This window comes from Grampus griseus (genome assembly GCF_964374135.1).
Source record: "Grampus griseus genome assembly, chromosome: 4".
Classification (NCBI taxonomy): Eukaryota; Metazoa; Chordata; class Mammalia; order Artiodactyla; family Delphinidae; genus Grampus; species Grampus griseus.
In genome coordinates this window covers 80835362-80855942 of record NC_138997.1, presented here as the reverse complement: position 1 = coordinate 80855942, position 20581 = coordinate 80835362, and the positions used below count along the sequence as shown (strand labels likewise).

At 36.9% G+C, this 20581-nt stretch overlaps 1 protein-coding gene across 1 annotated transcript in view; it reads left to right on the top strand.

Annotated features, from left to right (window-relative positions):
* The window catches only part of KLHL5 (kelch like family member 5), a gene marked incomplete at its 5' end in the record, with an annotated part of 55362 nt that extends 37126 nt beyond the window's left edge, over window positions 1-18236 (top strand). Inside the window, 5 exons of the mRNA XM_082653903.1 lie at window positions 346-570; window positions 4801-4963; window positions 10480-10692; window positions 12216-12387; window positions 16940-18236. Coding sequence (XP_082510029.1) covers window positions 346-570; window positions 4801-4963; window positions 10480-10692; window positions 12216-12387; window positions 16940-16996 — 830 coding nt within the window. The 3' untranslated portion in view covers window positions 16997-18236. The remainder of the gene's footprint in view (window positions 1-345; window positions 571-4800; window positions 4964-10479; window positions 10693-12215; window positions 12388-16939) is intronic.
* Between the last annotated feature and the right edge of the window lie 2345 nt (window positions 18237-20581).

Genomic DNA, 20581 nt, shown 5'->3' with positions numbered 1-20581 from the left:
TTGCTTGATACTCTCAGCAGCTATACACTTTTTTACTTTGGCTTCCACGGTGCTAAACTACCCTGCTTTCCTCCCACTTCTGGCTGTTGCTACTCAGCCCCCTTTTACAGATAATCCTTTCTCATTTGACCTCTTAGTACCAGAGCCAGGTGTACTCTGGTACTAGAGAATAGTAGGAGATGAGGACAGAGATACAAGCAAGGACAAGCTCATGCAGGGGCTTATTGTAATTTATTAAATGTATTACTGTCACTGCTAACAATATACTTTTGTATGTCTAATTTCATAAAACACTCAAGCATGGTGAGCTTTTTATTTGCCTAACTTCTATCTATCACTATTAAGGAGCAACAAGCATTGAAAAATATGATCTCCGTACAAATATGTGGACTCCTGTAGCCAATATGAATGGGAGGAGGCTGCAGTTCGGCGTTGCAGTGTTAGATGACAAACTGTATGTGGTTGGAGGAAGAGATGGACTGAAGACTTTGAATACTGTAGAATGCTACAACCCCAAAACAAAAACTTGGAGTGTGATGCCTCCTATGTCTACACATAGGCATGGCCTTGGTAAGCATAACTGCAGATTCATTCATAAGGTCATACCCTAGGCTTGCATGGCATTTTCACATTCTTTACCAGGCAGAAGAGCAGTGTGGCAGCTGCTGGGCCGACAGCAGTCACCAAGCGTTCCTGCACATGCTCCCTGTCAGAAGCAGAAGCAGAGAAAACAAGCCTGTACATAAATGTATATTGTGCAACCAGCACAAGTGAAAACATGAATATTTAAGAATTGTGGTGTACCATGATGGACTGACAAGCCACCTTTTGACATGTGGGTTCTATGTTGACAATTAGTGTTATCTAACCTAATTGAAATGCATACTTATTTAAAAACCTTTAGCATTATTGTTTTTCAACTATATCCCTTAGTTTTTAAGCAGAAATGAGTACGATGCAGAAAAATTTTGAGGTGGCACAGAGAATGTAATGATAGAGGCTTTTTTTTCTTTAATTCAGTAATTCACTGAGCAGATATTGATTAGTGTGTGCTATATGCCATGCTCTGTGTTCTGTAGGTATACAAAGATGAGAAAGATGAGGCTTGCAATGTATGTGTATCGTCCAGATTTTGCTGCACAACAAGCCACTTCAAAACTTGGAGGCTTAAACCAAGAACCATTTATTTAGCTCATGGACCTGTGTATCAGCTGGGCAGTTCTTCTGGTCTGGACTGTCTTAGAAGATTTCTGCTGGGTTTTCTCATGAATCTAGGTTGGGCAGGCAGGCTGGTTGGCTGGTTGATCTAGAATGGCCTCACTCACGTGGGTACTGGTAGACAGGCTGTCAGCCTGGGCAGCAGAGGCAACTGGGCCATATGATGCTAGTCATTCAGGCTAGACCAGGCTTCTGCAAATGTTGGCAGTCACAGGGTTTCAAAAGCAGGAAGAGAAGGCATGCTCCAATGCACAAACACTTTTCAAGCTTCTGCTTGCCTCATGTTTGCTAACATCCCATTGGCCAAAACAAGTCACATGGCCAAGCCCAGATTCAAAGGATAGGGAAATAGACTCCTCCTCTTGATGGGAGGACCTACAAGAATCACATTGAAAATAAGCATGTATTCTGGGAAAGGAAGAATATGTGACCTTATCGTCAATTTATCACAATTTGGAAAATGTTTAAAATAGTTGCAATAAAGAATTTGATAGGTTATCATAAAAGATGAGTTAAAAGATGAATAAGTAGCAGTGAAAGGATAGTTGAGTTTGAATAGCATAGGTTTCTACTATACTCAATTTATTAATACTGAGCACCTCAGTAGAGGTTGCCCAAAAGGCCAATGAAAAATATCTAGGCATGAAGATTGGTATGGTAGTGGATACAGCAAAAAATCAAAGAGACAAGGGTTTCTACTAGTTGCATTTAGGTTTCAATGAAAGATGATCTTAAATTCCAAGTTAGGTAAGTGAGTAAAACCAGAAGTTGGGGCTAAGGTACTGAGAGAAGAGCTTAAAATTAACTATATGAAATTTAACAAAGAAAACCATAACACATTACTCTTGAGTCCATAAAATCAACTATTATGTAGGCACAGAACGGGAAGATATATCTTAAAAGCAACATGAACAGGACTTACAAATTTGTGTTGACCATAAAATCCAGGGTCAAAAGTGTGATTCAATTGCAAACTTTCCCCTACTATGGGGAAAAGAAAATCAATTCTAACTTAAGATAAATCTTATAGATATATTATTACATAGAATGAGAATGCCCATGATCCAGCTATGTCTTGTGCAGATGTGATTGTGCATGGAATACTATCATTAGTTCTAGGTACCATACAAAAGACTTTATTGAACTGCAGCAAGTTCAGAGGAGAATGATCATATCACTCAAAGTGTCTTCTTTAAACCTTTATTTCCATTTTTGTGTCATTCAAAACAGCTTTGTTGTAACTATTTACCTTGTAATATTATTTACCTTATAATAAATAATGTTTTAAATTTGAACTTATAAAAGAAATCTTTATGTAAGTAAATTTTAAATTAATTATACTCACACACATATATATAATTGAATATGTATTATATATAATTGGAGATAGATTAGATAGATAGATAGATCTCTTATAGCCAGTACTGGCAGAACACAAATGAGTGGAATGATACGTTGGTTTTGGTCATACATGAATGGTGACTATGTCATCTGGCCATGATTTCACAAAAGTAAATGTCTTCGTATCACAATATTTGTGTTTTGGCCTTCAGGTGATACATATTTATATCTCACCTGACTATGGTCATATCATACCTCTTCTCAAAACCCTCTGCTGGCTTTCCATCTCATTTAGAATAAAATCCAAAATCCTTACAATAGTCCCGACCACCATGTGATTTGACTCCACCCTTCCTCTCATCTCCTACACTGTCCCCCTTACTCACCCTCCACAGCCAACTGGGCTCCTTGCTGTATGTACCACAGACGCACTAAGCATGCCTCAGGACCTTTGTACATACTGTTCTCTTTATCTCACCTTCTTCTCCCCCAGATACATTCATGTCTGGTTTCCTAACTTCATTCACATTTTTGTTCAAATGTCACTTTATCTGAGAGGTCTCCCTTGATCCTCTCTACTCTTTTACTTTGCTCCTTTTTTTTTTTTTTTTGCGGTACGCAGGCCTCTCACTGCTGTGGCCTCTCCCGCTGCGGAGCAGAGGCTCCGGACGCGCAGGCTCAGCGGCCATGGCTCACGGGCCCAGCCGCACTGCGGCATGTGGGATCCTCCCGGACTGGGGCACGAACCCGCATCCCCTGCATCGGCAGGCGGACTCTCAAACACTGCACCACCAGGGAAGCCCTAAATTTTTTTTTAAGATATATTTATTTATTTATTTTTGTCTGTTGGGTCTTTGTTGCTGCACGAGGGCTTTCTCTAGTCGTGGCAAGCGGAGGCTACTCTTCGTTGCGGTAAGCGAGCTTCCCATTACGGTGGCTTCTCCTGTTGCGGAGCACGGGCTCTAGGCGCTCAGACTTCGGTTGTTGCCGCACACGGGCTCAGTAGTTGTGGCACGCGGACTCTAGAGCGCAGGCTCAGTAGTTGTGGCTCACGGGCTTAATTGCTCCTTGGCATGTGGGATCTTCCCAGACCAGGGATTGAACCCGTGACCCCTGCATTCGCAGGCGGATTCTTATCCACTGTGCCACCAGGTAAGTCCCACTACTTTTATTTCTTGTTAGCACTTATCAATGCCTGAAATATACTTTGTATCTGTTTCCTAACTAAAATGTTAGGTCGAGGCTTCCCTGGTGGCACAGTGGTTAAGAATCTGCCTGCCAGTGTAGGGGATACGGGTTCCTGGCCCAGGAAGAACCCACATGCCATGGAACAACTAGGCCTGTGTGCCACAACTGCTGAGCCTGTGCTCTGCAGCAAGAGAAGCCACCACAGTGAGAGGCCCGCGCACTGCAATGAGGAGTGGCCCCCGCTCTCCGCAACTAGAGAAAGCCTGCGTGCAGCAACGAAGACCCAAAGCAGCCAAAAATAAATGAATGATTAAAATAAAATAAAATATTAGGTCCATCAGGGCAGAGGCCTTATCTATTACGTTCTATTAAGTGCCTGACACTTAGTAGAAACTCAATAGCTATTTGTTGAATAAATGAAATTTGGCTTGGTTCCCTCGCGATGAAACACGCCAATGGATTGTGGTATCTAATCTACAGCAAAATCTTATGAATTTGAATTAAAGGGAGAAAAGAATAAAATTGCTGTTTTCTAATATATTATAAATCCAAATTATTGAAAAATGTTTTAAGTATGGCAATGTGTGCATCTTGTATTTTTTTAAAATACCTTTCCCCTGTTGGACCTCAAAATACTGCCTCTAAAACTTTTTTTTTTTTTTTCGCGGTACGCGGGCCTCTTGCTGCCGTGGCCTCTCCCGTTGCGGAGCACAGGCTCCGGATGCGCAGGCTCAGCGGCATGGCTCATGGACCCAGCCGCTCCGCGGCATGTGGGATCTTCCCGGACCGGGGCACAAACCCGTGTCCCCTGCATCGGCGGGCAGACTCTCAACCACTGCGCCACCAGGAAAGGCCTGCCTCTAAAACTTTTAAGAGCTACAGTGCTATTGCTCCCCCTCACCCACCCACCTATCTACCAAGAAGAGCTATGAGGAAGCCAGATATCTTTATCATAAATTTTTGCCTAGTTAAATTTGCATGTTAAAGGTTCATTGTACTTACATTTCAGTTAAAAGATTTTTAAGTCATTGCTTCTTTCCTGTCTCCTTGTAGGTGTGGCTGTATTGGAAGGTCCTATGTATGCAGTAGGAGGGCATGATGGTTGGAGCTATCTGAATACAGTGGAAAGATGGGACCCTCAGGCTCGCCAGTGGAATTTTGTTGCCACTATGTCCACTCCCAGAAGCACAGTAGGTGTGGCAGTACTAAGCGGAAAGTAAGGAAATATTTAAGGTTCCACTTAAAACACAATAAATTAGATGTATTAAGCTATATCTTGTCCAACTTAAAGATACATAGAAATCATGAGAGAAATAACTCTGAGTGATGTAAACAACCTTTTTAAATAGTCTCTTTTTATCATAGCTCTAAATATAAATAGCTCAACATTGTTAGTCTTTTATTCTAATGTGCAGATACTATAAATTTCTAGTTATCATTTTGAGTGAATAAATTTTATATGAATATTCAATGTCGTCAAAATCTGGTGGTTCATATAGCTTTAAAAGTATATGGTCTTTTAAAAGTTGTATGGTTTCTCTCATGTTTCCCTAAATAATTCTTTCCATTTCTTCTACTGATTTTTCCTTACTTTTACTTCCTTCTTATCTTGGTAAACTGCTGAAAACTAGAATGCATTTAGAAAGAGGTGCTTTCTTGCTTCTTATCTGCTCTAAATAGAGTAAACAAATTTGGATAGAGCCACCACTCAAATACTAAATACATAGTATCTTTTTCAGGCCTTTCTTCCATAAAATGAAGCCCTTATGGTTATTAAATAAAAGTTGTTTGTTGCATACCTTTACTCACTTAAAATGTTTTATCATCATTTCCAGGAAGAGGAAAGAACCAAGGTTAAAACATAGAGACTTAAAATTATTTGTTGGATTGTTACTGATTATCAAAAAAATGAGAAAATGTTAGTAATATTTCTATATTTTATGACCTAAGGTCTTGTTTCCTCAGGACCTGTTAGTTGCATCCTTTTTTTTGTTAATTTTTAGCACGATTACAAGTAATAAGATATAGAAATAGAAACCCATTTTTTAAATATATCTGATCTCAATACACCTCCCCTCATTTGTTTTAGCTAAAGAAATGGCTTCAAATTTTATCACTACATTTCTCTCCTAGTTCTTTGGTAGAAGAGTCAGCCACCAAAGAGTATAAAAAGTGAAAAAAAAGAAATTACTATTTCTGGCTAGAAATATTTATTTCTAATAGAAGACATAAGAATAACTGCCTTCTCTAAAACCTGATTTCCAAACCTACAGTATCCTGGACTTCTAGGCATAGAGGTATCTTACTTTCTTACCTTTTCTTGCTCTCTAATGAGAAATAAATATTTCTGTATTTAACCTACCTGAAGCACAATTTATTGAGTATAATTCTGAGAGTACCTAATAATATCAGAAGCTAAGGACTTCTTATCTACTAAGTAGTAAGACAGTTGATTTTGAAAGTATCGTATATCTACGTTGTGATTTTAACTGGTCTGTTGGGGTAGACTGGTCACTTTGTCCCTAACCTTAACTCTCTTCCTTTCATTCTTCATTTTAGAGACTCACCTAATGTTCTGCCTAAAACACAAATAGGACCATGTCACTTTCCTACTTAAAACCTTTCAGTAGCTTATCTGACCAAGCCTCCTTTTTGATCTTGCCTCTGTCCACCTCTCTAGCCTCTTCTCTCTCCTCTACCCATGCATAATACACTCCAGCAAAACTAATCCATTTGTGAAAAATACATTTTGTTTCACATTCCTATTGTCTGTTAAGCGACACCATCTTTCTTAGAATATTGTTTCCCCCACTTTCCTTCCTGGCAAACTCAGCATCCTTGCAACTTGCTTAAAAATCACCTCCAGGAAACCTCCAATCCCCACTCTCATCTCTTCATTCCCCCTGCACTGATTGTCCATTCCATCCTCAGCAATTTTACTGTATATAATTGTATTGCAACATGTACCACTCTATTATTGTAGTTATTGACTGGTCCATCGCCTGTAGCAGATCATGGTCTTGAATGACCTGATCTGACTTCTTGTTTCTTACATCTAGCACAGTATCCAGCACATAAACCTGAAGTGTGCAACCTTAGTGAAGAATATCCTGGTACCAGTTATATGCAGTAGTGCTTTAATCACCCCAAGAAGAGGATGTGTTAATCCATCAACCACCATTTTTCTAAGCTTGCACTAAAATAAAGTAGCAATGTTTTAAAATATTTTGTTAGTTTCCATTTTGGGGTACAAATCCAGAACCTGGAAAAAATAGAAATTATGTTGTTAATATTTTAAATATGCAGTTGATTGAAAAAATTAATTATGTATCTTCTACCAGTCCTTTGTGATTTAAAACAAATCATTTCTCTGCGCCTCAATTTTTTTAATTTATAAAATGAAAAGCCCAGTTAAATACTGTTTTTGTTATTTTAAATTATTTTACAATGCTTCCTGATGCAAAATATAGTTCGTTTCTTTAGGGAAGAACTGTTTTAATGTTTTATGAGCTACAGTCTGTATCTTAAAATTTTGAAAGTGTTAAAATTTTTATTTCTGCCATGTTTGACAGAAAGAAGCTTTGTCTAAACTTCCAGTTGCTCAGGCTACTTTTAAGCCATTGGCTGGCAAATACTTTTGGCAATGGAATCTTTCTTTCAAGTGAAATCTTACAAAAACCTCGATACTTAAAGCAAATGGAGGTTCAAGTTTATAATAAGCTTATTTTAAATTTATTATAAGTTTGAGTTTATAATACTTACTGTAAAAATCAATGTAGAAGCATAAGTCTGTTTTAAAGAACACAGATTATTTCTGTTTTGTTTTGGTTGTCCAGTATGAAGAAAATCCTGATTCGCAGATAAGAAGCTGAAATTGGTAATAGTTATTTTAACTACTAGAGCAATTTAATTGGAATCACAGGAAATTCTTCAGTTAAATTGCTCAAGTAGTTTGAAAGTAGTAGACATTTTTTTCTCAGCTGAATCTCAAACAATATCTACCAACCACTTGTATTCTTGATCATAATTTTAGAAGTCAGGTGAGACCTAAATCTTATTTTTAAATATGTAGTACAATACTATTGCAATTTGACATAATATTTCTCTTTTTATTGTAATAGATATTGTCATGGGGAAGAAAGATGAGTTCTGAATTTTGCATGACGTTTAATTGAGCCAGGTGATATTTTTGAAAATTAAAACTACTTTTTAATCTTTAATTTTAAATGAACCATTTTGGGGGTCCCCTAACATCCTCCACAGAGTCCTGGTCTTAGAATACAGTTTGAAAACCATTGCGTGAGATATGATTCTTCAGAAAGTGTTACAATACATTTTAGCCCTTAATATTATCTCAGTATGAATGTTGTTTGTACATTTAACATCTCCTAAAATACCGTTTTCTAAAAGAATGCAAATAGAGACAGAATTTATTTTTCCCCTTTAACACATACCATGTTTACCATGTGCCAGGCAATATTCAAAGTACTTTAAATTTGATCACCAATAATCCTGTGAGGCAGGGCTTCTAGATTTTATGGATGATGAAGTTCAGGCAGACGGAGATTAAATAACTTGTCCACAGTCACAGCTAGTAAGTGATAAGTGGTAGAACCAGGATTCAAACCCAGAGAGTCTGGCTCCAGAGTTCATGCTCTAAATCACTGTACTACACCACTTTTCACAAGAAGACCCATGAGTTCACTGTGAAGAGGGTAGGGTGCTGGAAGCCTATGATACTATATGTGTGTGTGTACATATATTTTTAGTAACTGACATTTTCTAGTTGATTCCTTCTAATATTCTATGATCCATATTTAGGTAATTATTCTTCCAAGTATTAGAGATGAGGACAGCTTAATATTAAGAACAGTAGCACAAAAAATAGTTTTTAACAGATAAAATTTTTAACAGATTAAAGTTTCAAATAAATTTCAAATTCCATACTATTAATATATTTTAAGTTTAGAACAAGACACTGCTACAAACATGCTTTGCTGTTTAAAATATGGTCGTCTTATTATTTAAGAACCAGTTTGAGTGGCATAGGTACTTTAAATTATGAATTAAAATTATGAAATCTGTCTTTAAAATATGTATATTTATCCAAATATAAATACTTAGAGTTTTAATGGGCAGAAATTTGATATAGTTCAAATATTATTTCTCAAGAATTAAAAATAGCTAAATATTAACTAAGGCATCCATAAATTCAAAATGTGTGGGCTTTTGAACAAGCAGTGAACTGAATTTATTATTTTTTTAAATGATAGAAAAAATATCTACAAAGAGCTTCCTATGTGAATAGTAAGTGTAAGAAGATTTTGTGCTTAATAAAGAATATTCAAATGTTTAAATATTTAAAATATTTTATATGTATTTTAAGTTCAGAGTAAAAAGACTTTTAAATTAATGCAGTATATTGATTGATAATAAATTGGTTTACTAGGCAACGTTTAGGACGTTAACATACCAATAAACATAAATATGGTATGTTAACGTCCTAAACGTTGCCTAGTAAATCACTATTACAAGTACATACCAGATGACTCTTGACTGTCCAACTGCTCATTAATATAACTATTGTCCTGGTTCTGCTTCTTCCTGGGTGACTATGTACAAGTCTCTTAATCTCCATGAACCCCAGTTTCTTCACCTGTGCAACAGGGATACAAATGGTTTGTCATAGCATCATTATAATGATTAAATTAATACATGTAAAGTGCCTTGCCTGTGGTAGGTGCTCAGAGAAGGTTAGTTTCTTTCATTTATCACCAAGTCCTATCTTAGCTATTTAAGAAATGTTGTGGTATATTTATACACAATATTTTATCTATTTTAAGACATACTTTAACATCTCTAAAATTGTGACGCATTTTACACTCAATGATAACTTGTCAAACAGATGGCAGCTGTGAAAATGTTGTCATGTTTTCATGTGAGTTTGTTTTCTTTTTTTATATGTACAGAATAATATATATATGTGCCATTTAATTGGTAGCACATCTTTCTCTTTTTTATAAATGTATTTATTTATTTATTTTTGGCTGAATTGGGTCTTCGTTACTGCACGCGGGCTTTCTCTAGTTGCGGCTACTGGGGGCTACTCTTTGTTGCGGTGCTCGGACTTCTCATTGCAATGGCTTCTTTTGTTGCAGAGCATGGGCTCTAGGTACGTGGGCTTCAGTAGTTGTGGCACACGGGCTCAGTAGCTCTGGCTCGCGGGCTCTAGAGCACAGGCTCAGTAGTTGTGGCACACCAGCTTAGTTGCTCCGCGGCGTGTGAGATCTTCCTGGAAGGGATCGAACCCATATCCCCTGCATTGGCAGGCAGATTCTTAACCACTGTACCCTCAGGGAAGTCCCATCTTCTTTCTTAATGGCACATAAATTGACAGTATTTCTTTTTTTTTTTTTTGGCGGTACGCGGGCTTCTCACTGTTGTGGCCTCTCCTGTTGCGGAGCACAGGCTCCGGACGCGCAGGCTCAGCAGCCATGGCTCACGGGCCCAGCCGCTCCGCGGCATGTGGGATCTTCCCAGACCGGGGCACGAACCCGTGTCCCCTGCATCGGCAGGCGGACTCTCAACCACTGCGCCACCAGGGAAGCCCGACAGTATTTCTTATCGTTGATAGGCACCTTGAATTCAATGAAATACCATAAGAATAACCTCTGTCCTATGCATAATAATAGCACCATCTCTTATTTATCATCCCATTTGTTGTTTTTACAGACTTTATGCAGTTGGTGGTCGTGATGGCAGTTCTTGTCTCAAGTCAGTAGAATGTTTTGACCCTCATACTAATAAATGGACACTCTGTGCACAAATGTCAAAAAGGAGGGGGGGAGTAGGAGTCACTACCTGGAATGGATTGCTGTACGCCATCGGAGGCCATGACGCACCTGCATCCAACTTGACTTCCAGACTCTCAGACTGTGTGGAGAGGTAATTTCCTGTGAAGGAAAACTAGGAATAAAAAATCAAACCTAAGCCTCTGACACTTCCACACGAATTGGTAACTCTTTATTGAGCATCCACCATGTGCAAGGCAGTTCCTTAGGAGCTCTGTAAACACTGGGTGGTCTGCTCAGGCCATCTCTCAGTCTGTCACCAAGAGCCTACTCAGTCTTCTCTCAATCTGACGTTAGAATTGATTATACAGTTTATTAATTGAATCATATGACAAACATTTATTGTGTACCTATTTTGTACTGGACATTGTACCTAATAAGAAAAGGGGTTTGACAAATTTCACAGAGAATTAATTACGGGCTGGAGGCCAAATAAGCAAAAAGGAGAGGGACATTCCTGACATATTTTGATATAAAATGAAGTAGTATGAAATACTAAAAGAAAATAAAGGGCCAGTAAGGCTTGAAATCTTGATCAAGTCATCCTTGTTCAAAACTCAAATATGGGCCTAGGTAAAGAGCCCGACGTCAGCGGAAGCTCTGGACAGTGGCTTAGGCTCCCATCTGCTATGGTCAGTGGAATGGGGAGAATTGAAGGGCTTTAGGAGGTAGAGTCAATAGGAGTGTGTATGAACACTCCAAAGCAGGAAGGAATATGTTTCATTCAGAAAACTGGAAGTCGGCCACTGTCATTGGATAACAAAGAATGATGGAGAGAGTGGCAGGAAAGGAGTGGCGGGACATTGGGGCAGATCATGCAGAGTCTTGATGCCTTATTAAAAACTTTGGATTTTAAAGAGCAATGGGAAGTTAATGAATGTGTGTGTATATATTATTCAATAAATTATAAATGACTAGAAGAAGAATAAAAAGTGAAATGAAGGTTTGTTGATGACAACAAGTGCTTTCTATGAAATAATAAGCAGAGTTGGTTGGTGTTTTTTGAGAGAGCATGATAGTTACACCTGCATTTCACCTGTATTGGGGAGAAAATAATTCAGACTATGCTTGTTACATGTTACAATCCAGGAAAGGGATATAGAAGTCTTTATATACTTTGCCCCATAAATTACAGGCCCACTACAGGACTGCACCCAGTGAAAAATTGTTCATTGATACAAGTATTGGAAGCAGTATAAGTCATCTTATCATGATGTATCTGCTCTCAGATAGACAATTTGGGGTAATTCTAATTAACATACTTCATAAAAGGAACAAGAAGCTCCAAAAATGGACAGTTAGCAATGATTGAGGCTGTAAGTCATCTTACATAGAGCTTCATGAATTGATTTCCTCAGATTTTCAGTAGGCAACCTGAAACCTTAAAGCAGTTTTCAACATTTACATTAGCTCTTTTGACTAGTTTAAGTGTTATGCATCTGCAAAATGGCTCTATTATGTTGTAAGTTAAAAGTTTTCAGGAAAATATTGATATTTTTCTCTAAAATATGTTCAAATGTATTTTATATAGCAGATGATAAGATTAAAGGACAAAACTATTTTTATGTAAAATATTGTGAGAACAATATCAGCTCCAGTTCTAAAATTTTCTTTCAGATATGATCCTAAAACGGATATGTGGACTGCAGTGGCATCTATGAGCATCAGCAGAGATGCCGTGGGAGTCTGTTTACTTGGTGATAAATTATATGCTGTCGGAGGGTATGATGGACAGACTTACCTTAATACAGTGGAGGCTTATGATCCCCAGACAAATGAGTGGACCCAGGTATGGCATTTCATTTTTCATTATTACACTTACTCTGTTTTTGTTACAAACAATTGTTTTGGTAAAACAAATCCTCTCAATTATGTCCAATATCAAAATATATGGCATAAACATGATAAAGTCATCTTTTAACTAAATATAAGAAAACAGAGGGAATGTTTAATTTTATAGTATAGTTAAAATCCAAAATTACCTTTAAAATATAAGTTAATACTCAAAGAAATACTTATTAGTTGGTTATTGTTATTAGCTGCCACCATTTACTTGCTGAGAATTGATGAGATGTTCTAGCATAGGTAGAGCTGATAGGACCACAAGAGGGCTGTAATAAAGGGAGGGAGATTGTGGAAAATTAAAAACAAAGATAGTAGTCAGGAACAAATGAACCACTTACCCATACATGAGCAATAATTTTTAAATACTCAAGCCACAGATATTTGGGAGCAGATCAAATGTCTGGTTATAATCTAGTAAAGATGGCAATCCTAAGTTACATTAACAAGTAAGAAACCTGACCTGACAAACTTAACAGAAAAAATTCCCTCTTTGTCTATTTCTGAGAGGGCCTAGCACTTCTAAGAATGATCTTTTGAGATCTTTGTTTCCATCATCACCCAGAACAGAACGAGGAATTTTCTGCCTCTGGCATCCAATTCAGTATAGGGTACATAAAAGGCACTCAGATGTTTAATTGAGCCAAGGTTTTCCTACATACAAGGAGCAGTGGTAAGTACTGTCAAGAAAACAATACCTATGAGAATCCCTGCTGTCACAGAGCTTAACTACTTAGGTAGGTAAGATCTGCTCATGTAAAGGGAGGATCCACAGTGTGGAGCAGTTGGTATGAAGTGTCCCATGGTATAGGCAGTGAGTGGCCTAGGAAATCAAAGAGAAGAGAGAAAATGGCTGTTGAGAGGGCTTCGGTAAGGAAGAAGTGGGATTTACTCTAAGCCTTAATGAATTGATCCAATTCAAAAAGATAGAAGGAAGGGGCTTCCCTGGTGGTCCAATGGTTAAGACTCCTTGTTTCCACTGCTGGGGGCAAGGATTCTCTCCCTAGTCAGGGAACTAAGATCCCACATGCCGCGCAGCGTGGCCAAAAAATAAAAGGTAGGAGGAAAAAGGAAATTGTATGAGAAAACATGAAAGAAATGTCACTAAAGCAGAAATATGCAGGCTCTATTAAGGAAGTGTGGTGGGTTATAAGGCTCCATGCTTGAGAAGAGTAGGAGTTCTTATTGGAGAGGAAGGTTGGGGTCGGGATGGAGGTCCGCAATGGTCAATCTAAAGAGTTTGGTAATGAGAAACCAGTGGAGACTTCTAACCAAGAGAGCAATGCAGTAATAGAAAGTCCACATGTCAGCAGGTGGGGACAGGGTAAGTTGGGTTAGGGGCAGGGTAAGTGAAGCCTGGGTGAAAGGAAAACATTTATAAAGTTATAAACTTCAGTTATAAGGCTTGAGGTGTTAAATATACAGATGGATCCAAGAGATATTACCAAGTCCTGTTTATTTTTAATTTATACACTTACTAGGTTGTATAGAGAGGTGCAGCTTCTGAAGGAAACAGCAGAAGAATGATTAGAGAGTGTCTTAGTAGATAATGAAATAGAGCATTAAAAGAAAGGTGGGGGGGGGCTTCCCTGGCAGTCCAGTGGTTAAGATTCTGCACTCCCAACGCAGGAAGCACAGGTTCAATCCCTGGTGGAGGAACTAAGATCCCACATGCTGCATAGCACAGCCAAAAAAAATAAATAAAATGTTTAAAAAAAAAAAGGAGAGGGGAATTTCAACAGCGTAAGGAAGAATGAAGAAGATTTGTCATTCATGAAGTTGTCAGGACCTTTGAGAATATGATAGAATCAGAAGCCACCACACAGTGTAAAAAGTGAAAAGAAGAGTAAAAGTAAATGTGGGAGCTAGAGGGGCATACAACTTTAAAATGATGATGATGATAGAAAGTTAATACTTACTGAGTACATTTTATGTACCCGACTCTGGTCTAAGTACTTTACATTAAAGAATCTTCCCAACAACACTATAAGGAAAGTACTATTATTTCCTCACTATGTTGGATGAAGGAGTCTGAGACAGAGAGGTTAAATAGCTGACCCAGCGTCACACAGCAGATGAATGGTGGAGTTAGAATTTGAGCCTAGGATCTTTTTCACGATAGAGATGAAGACGAGAGTTGAACAGGATTCCAGATGCTAGAAGGAGAAAGCAAAATTGAAGGGCACTTTTCTGAAAGAAGGACAGGAACAGAATTGAGAGCAAAGGCAGGTCCTCCTTAGACTGGAGGAAAGATCTTATCCTCCAAAGCTGGAGGGAAAAATGAGAATATCAGCGTAGAAAGATACAAAGTGTTTTCAAGTGAAGAGAAGGATAGAAAAAGAGACTTAGATTGTTATGACCTTGATCTTGTTTCTTAAGTAAGTGAGATCACTTGGTGAAGGCGAGAAGGCATAATTTGAGAGCTTGAGTTAGAGCTACGGGATTTCATAGAAATTATGAGATTACCTACCATCAGCCTCCTACCGTGGCAGAAGTAATTGTGAATGATAACCAAGGAATCCAAGAAGAGATAGAAGAATCTCTTTTCCTGAGGTGTATTTTATTTAGCCTTTAGGCCAGTTATAAGGAAACCTATTAACCAGTATTTCAGACTTGCTGTTACAGATAATTAATACCTTATGCTGAATCACCCTGTATCAAAATTAATAATCTGTGACCACATAGCTCTTTGGTTTACATGCCATCTCCATTACTTTTCTTTAAATTTTTTTTATTGAAGTACAGTCAATGTACAATATTATAAGTTACAGGTATACAATATAGTGATTCACGATTTTAAAGGTTATGCTCCATTTATAGATATTATAAAATATCGACTATATTCCCTGTGTTGTACAATATATCTTTGTAGCTTATTTTACACATAATAGTTTGTACCTCTTAATCCCCTAGCCCTATTTTGCCCCTCCCCCTTCCCTCTCCCCACTGGTAACCAATAATTTGTTCTCTATATCTGTGAGTCTGTTTCTTTTTTGTTATATTTGCTAGTTTGTTGTATTTTTTAGATTCTACATATAAGTGATTTTAAAGCTCCTAAATGTGAATTTACAACCATAGTATCTGAAAAATAAATGTTTTCCATTCAATGTTTCTACAAATGGACAAGAGGACATTTATTTGTACAGGGAATGAAATGTGATTACTAAGTCTTAAGCCATCACCCACCCCACTACCAGCCTTGACCCAAAGCAGGAGGTGACTGCATTGTATTTAATAAATTCTCTAAGCTAAACTTTCTAGCTGGTTGTCGTGACAACATCAGCTATTCACAATGTAGAGACTTAGTGTCTTGAGTGTTTTGAGAAAAGCTGCTGATTACAGATGTTTTGATTTAAATGACGTAGAGGTTACTTCTAGAATACTGTAAGTAGATATGGTTTTAAAATAGGTTATTTGTTCAAAAAGATATAACAGTGATCAAAACAACTGATTCAGATGGAGAACAACCAAGAATTCTCTTAAAATTGAAGTCAGATGTATTCTTAAAATCCACTCATTAGTCTGGGGAGGGGGAGTCAAAATGACTAGAAAGTCACTTTGATATCATGTATTTGACAAAAATACTTTATGACATACACCCACATCCATAAGTACAAAACAAACTTTCTTAGTACTTTATATTAGTCACCCCTTCCCAAATGCTAGTGTCTTAATTCTGTTAGCTCAAATGCATGGATTCCTACTGGGCTCCAAGTAGTCCTTCTTTTAAAACTATCCTTGTCCACACTTATCTCCGCTATGAATTGCCCAGTGTCTAGAGTACTTTAAAAAAAAAAAAAAAAAAAAGACAAGAAGTGAAAGATTTAAGAATTGTTCCTAATGCATAAGTCAAGATTATACTTTTCCCGTAGTACCTCATACTTCTATCTCACTGTCATGGAGTTTATTCACCAGGTTTGTTTCCACTCCTAAGGAGTTCAATCGGTAGTATTTATTATTTATTCACTCTGGTAAAAAACAGTAGAATGGGTTTAGACCCTTCAGCCATGCTGAGAAGGTCATCAGTGAATGTGAAGTTAGTGGTTCCTCTGGAGTCGACAGACCCAGGGCATGTGGTATATTCTGTGTACTCTCTCTGAGATAGCACTTCTGTTGCATGGCCTCTCAGGATAATACTTGGTATTTTCTCCATATTAGTCACAAAGTTACTCTAAGTGTTCAGCATTTCCTCACATCCATGTTGTGCATCATGTTGGCCAAAATAGTGTTTCATGTAGAACAATTCCTGTGCTATCTTTAAAAATCACCTTTAAAGAGAAGTAAATACTACATAATTATGTTATATACCCAAAACAATTTAGTCTATGAAGCTTTGGCATCAGGAGGAAGAGTCTTGTTTAAGACCTGGGCCAGCTTAGGGTGCAGGCAGTAGCTCTTTGCCAACAAGTATGGACTATTTCAGTATTTCACCGACTGGTGTGGTATTATCAACGTTTTTACCCACAAACCCAACACGTGTCTTTTTTTTTTTTTTTTAGGTTGCTCCACTGTGCCTAGGAAGAGCTGGGGCTTGCGTTGTGACTGTAAAGTTATAACTTAGTGCTTTGTTTTCTAAATGAAGATATTCGCTTCCTTTATGAATTTAGTATAATTGTTCTACTATCAATGGATACGTTTTTAGTAAATTTGGAAGGCCACATTCCAGAGCACGAAGTGCCTGGTCTCTAAGGGAAGATGTTAAAACAAGGAAGAACCAGGATTAAATACTTTTATTTCTTAGCAAATCAAAACTGCAGCTGGTGGATTGTGAACATATGTTCCTGATATAAAATATGAGGACAAATGCACTGCTCCTGACACAACCCAGTGTTAACCGGGAATTTCATTTCTTTTAATAATCAAGCACATTTTGCTCATATTATCCACATTTCTTTTCTTACAGTGCAAATACCCCAGATAAAACTTCTAATGTTTTGCTATGTAACTTTATCATACATGAATTATGGTAATTTTTATTCATTTGTTTACTTAACTACAGCCACTGTCTTAATGATATTACTAAAGACTATGCATTTAGCTGTTTTCAGAAATAGCTGCATTATATATGCTTCGCTTGTGGATATATTTCTAAAATCGGCTTAGTCCAATGAATAAATAAAAATATTAAAGAGTTAGAACAACAAAGACCAAATAAAAACTTGATATGACCTTTGGGATCTATTTAAATGTTCATTCCATCTAGATTCACCAAGAACTCCATGTTATTGATATTCTTAAATTAGAATTGAAACATGGTGTTTTGCATTAAATTTAAGATATGCAAATTTTGTGGAGAAAATAAATGTTATATACCCTCTAATGTTCTTTCACCTAATTAGCATTTAATCGTGTGAATTTGCTTTCTTTTATATCGTTAAAAATGTTTTGATTTTGTCTTTTTATATTGACAGAACTGTTTGGATATTCTTATGTTCCCAGATCTCTATTTGCCTCCCCTGCCTTGTTTGCTATCTTTTGCCAGAGTTAGTTAATCCTTTGTGCTTCTTTGTAATCAAACAGTTTGGGGGGAAGGGGCTTATTCAATGTTTGAAAAATAAGTTTAAAGTGTTTATTACCCAAAGTTTTGTACATTTGTAAACTCTTAATTACACATGTGAATGTTAATATTCTCAGTGAATTATTTATTGTTTGCAAAAATGCACTGGGCAGTAACATTTTATGATAAATCCTTTAAGGTATAAGTCATTAACTTATATCTTAATATAAAATGAGTATAAACTAAATTTCCACCTTTTGAAAGTCCACATTGTGGTTAATGTGTTTTTACATTTTATATCAGGGTAGCCTTTATTTTAGTTACTTCCTTTAAAAATTAAAAGAAACTTTTTTTAGCTGATTTTGAATGCTTGTGAAATGTTTCTACACAGGAAACCAAGGAACTTAGTACGTCTATGCATAAAACAAATTCCATGGGCATTTTACTGGTGTGACCACTAAGAAAATAGCAGTGATAGTGACAAATACATTAATATTTCATATATTCATTATAGTGTGGATATGAATTCAGTTACTTTCCTGACAAGGAGGGATCAGTGGTAGAGTATATTTATGTATTTAGGGTAAGGGAGAGAAGAAGAGGAAAAGCTATAAGAAACAAAGCAAAAATTTCAAAAGCAGAAATGTGTCAGTACATCATCCCTTCTTGTGGAGGCTTAGACCTGTGATTTGGAAGGAAAGTACTTAGGCTTGTGATCATTTCTCATCTCCACTCATCATCCACTCTCTTGTTCCCTGTGCCCGCAATGGAGTCAGACTCACCTTAAAGTAAAGGAACTGATTCTTTTCTCTGAGGATCTTCCTTTCCTTTATGGCATTCATAGAACAGTCCCTTTGATTTTTTATCCCACTGAAGGGGCCTCTCTAATGCAGTTTTGTCATCAGCAGGCTCTGCTCTTCTGGGTACTAGTGAAGAAAACTATTTCTTTTCTAGTGACAGAGCATTCACCAAAGCATTCATTCTTCTCCTACTGTGGGATCTTATAAATCTAGAGGAAAATATGGTCCTTCCTTGTGTGCATCATCTAACATTGCTATCTTGACTTTTACTGTTAGCTTCTGCACTGAGATGTGTAGCTGCTCTTAATTTTAACCCCAATTAATGACCAACTTATGAAAAATAATAATATTTCTTATAATTATTGAATGTTTATTATGAACTAGGAACCAAGTTTTTGCACGTATTAATGCACTTAATCTTCACAGCAACCTTATGAGGTGTGTTCTGTTATTATTCTCCTTTTTACAGATGAGGAACCTGAGTCAGGAAGAGTTTAACCCCAAGATTCTATATGGCAAATAAGTGGCAGAGCAGGGATTCAAACACAGGCAGAGGCTCAGGAGTCCATTCTGTCATCACTCCTGTTTCTAGGTAGAAAAAGAAGTTTCCTTTTATGTGAGAAATCATTTACTTTAACAAAAAGAAACGTGAAGAAGGCTTATGCTTTTTAGAAGTGAAATTTATCAGTCACACTCTTATCAGAAGATTTTTGTTTCTTACTATTGGGGAAATTTTGTTTAATTCTCTTATGGAATTTTATATACATTTTGCTTTAGAAGACTAAATGCAAGAAAACATACATTTCAGGTTTTATAAATATTAGATAAATTGCATGGTATTTTGGATGGCTGAACCATAAACAAATTTATTCATCAAAAATAAGCTTTATTGCCAACAAAATAGATAACCTAGATGAAATGGACAAATTTCTAGGAACACACAAACCACCAAAACTGACTCACGAAGAAGTAAAAAGTCTAAACACGTCTATAACAAAGAGATTGAATCAATAATCAAAAACCCCTCAACAAAGAAAGTACAGAACCAGAATTTAGTAGAAATCGCTGGTGAAGTCTACCAAACATTAAAAGAAGAATTAACACGAATTCTTCTTAAACTCTTACAAAAAAATAGATAAAGAGTTAACACTTCCTAATTCCTTCTATAAGACCAGCATTACCTTGATACCTAAGCCAGACAAAGACAGATTATATACCATGACAAACTAAGATTTATTGCAAGAATATGGGGATGATTCAACATATAAAAATCAGTTAATGCGGTATACCACATAATAGAATGCAGAGAACTCAGAAGAAACTAGAACAGTGATATGAAAATAAAGCTCTTTGTTATTAAAAAAAAAAGAATGAAGGGAACATAAACATTATCATCTCAATTGATAAGAAAAAGCATTTGACAAAAATCAGTACCCTTTCATGGCACTCAGCAAATTAGGAAGAGAATGGAATTTCCTCAACCTGTTAAAAGGCATTCACGAAAAACCCACAGCTAACAGCATACTAAATGGTGAAAGATTGAAAGGTTTCCCTCTAAGATCAGGAAAATGTTCACTCCCACCACTGATAGTCAACATTGTACCAGAAGTTCTAGCCAGAGCAATTAGGCAAGAAAATAAATAAAAGGAATCGCAATTAGAAAGGAAAAAGTAAGACTCTCCATTTGCAGCTGACATGATCCTATGTATTAAAAATCCTAAAGAATACACACAAAAACTATTAGAGCTAATAAACAAATTCATTAATGTTGCAGGATACAAGATCAACACACAATTGTTAGTTGATTCCTATACACAGGCCCCCCCCCCAAAAAAAAAGCTAAG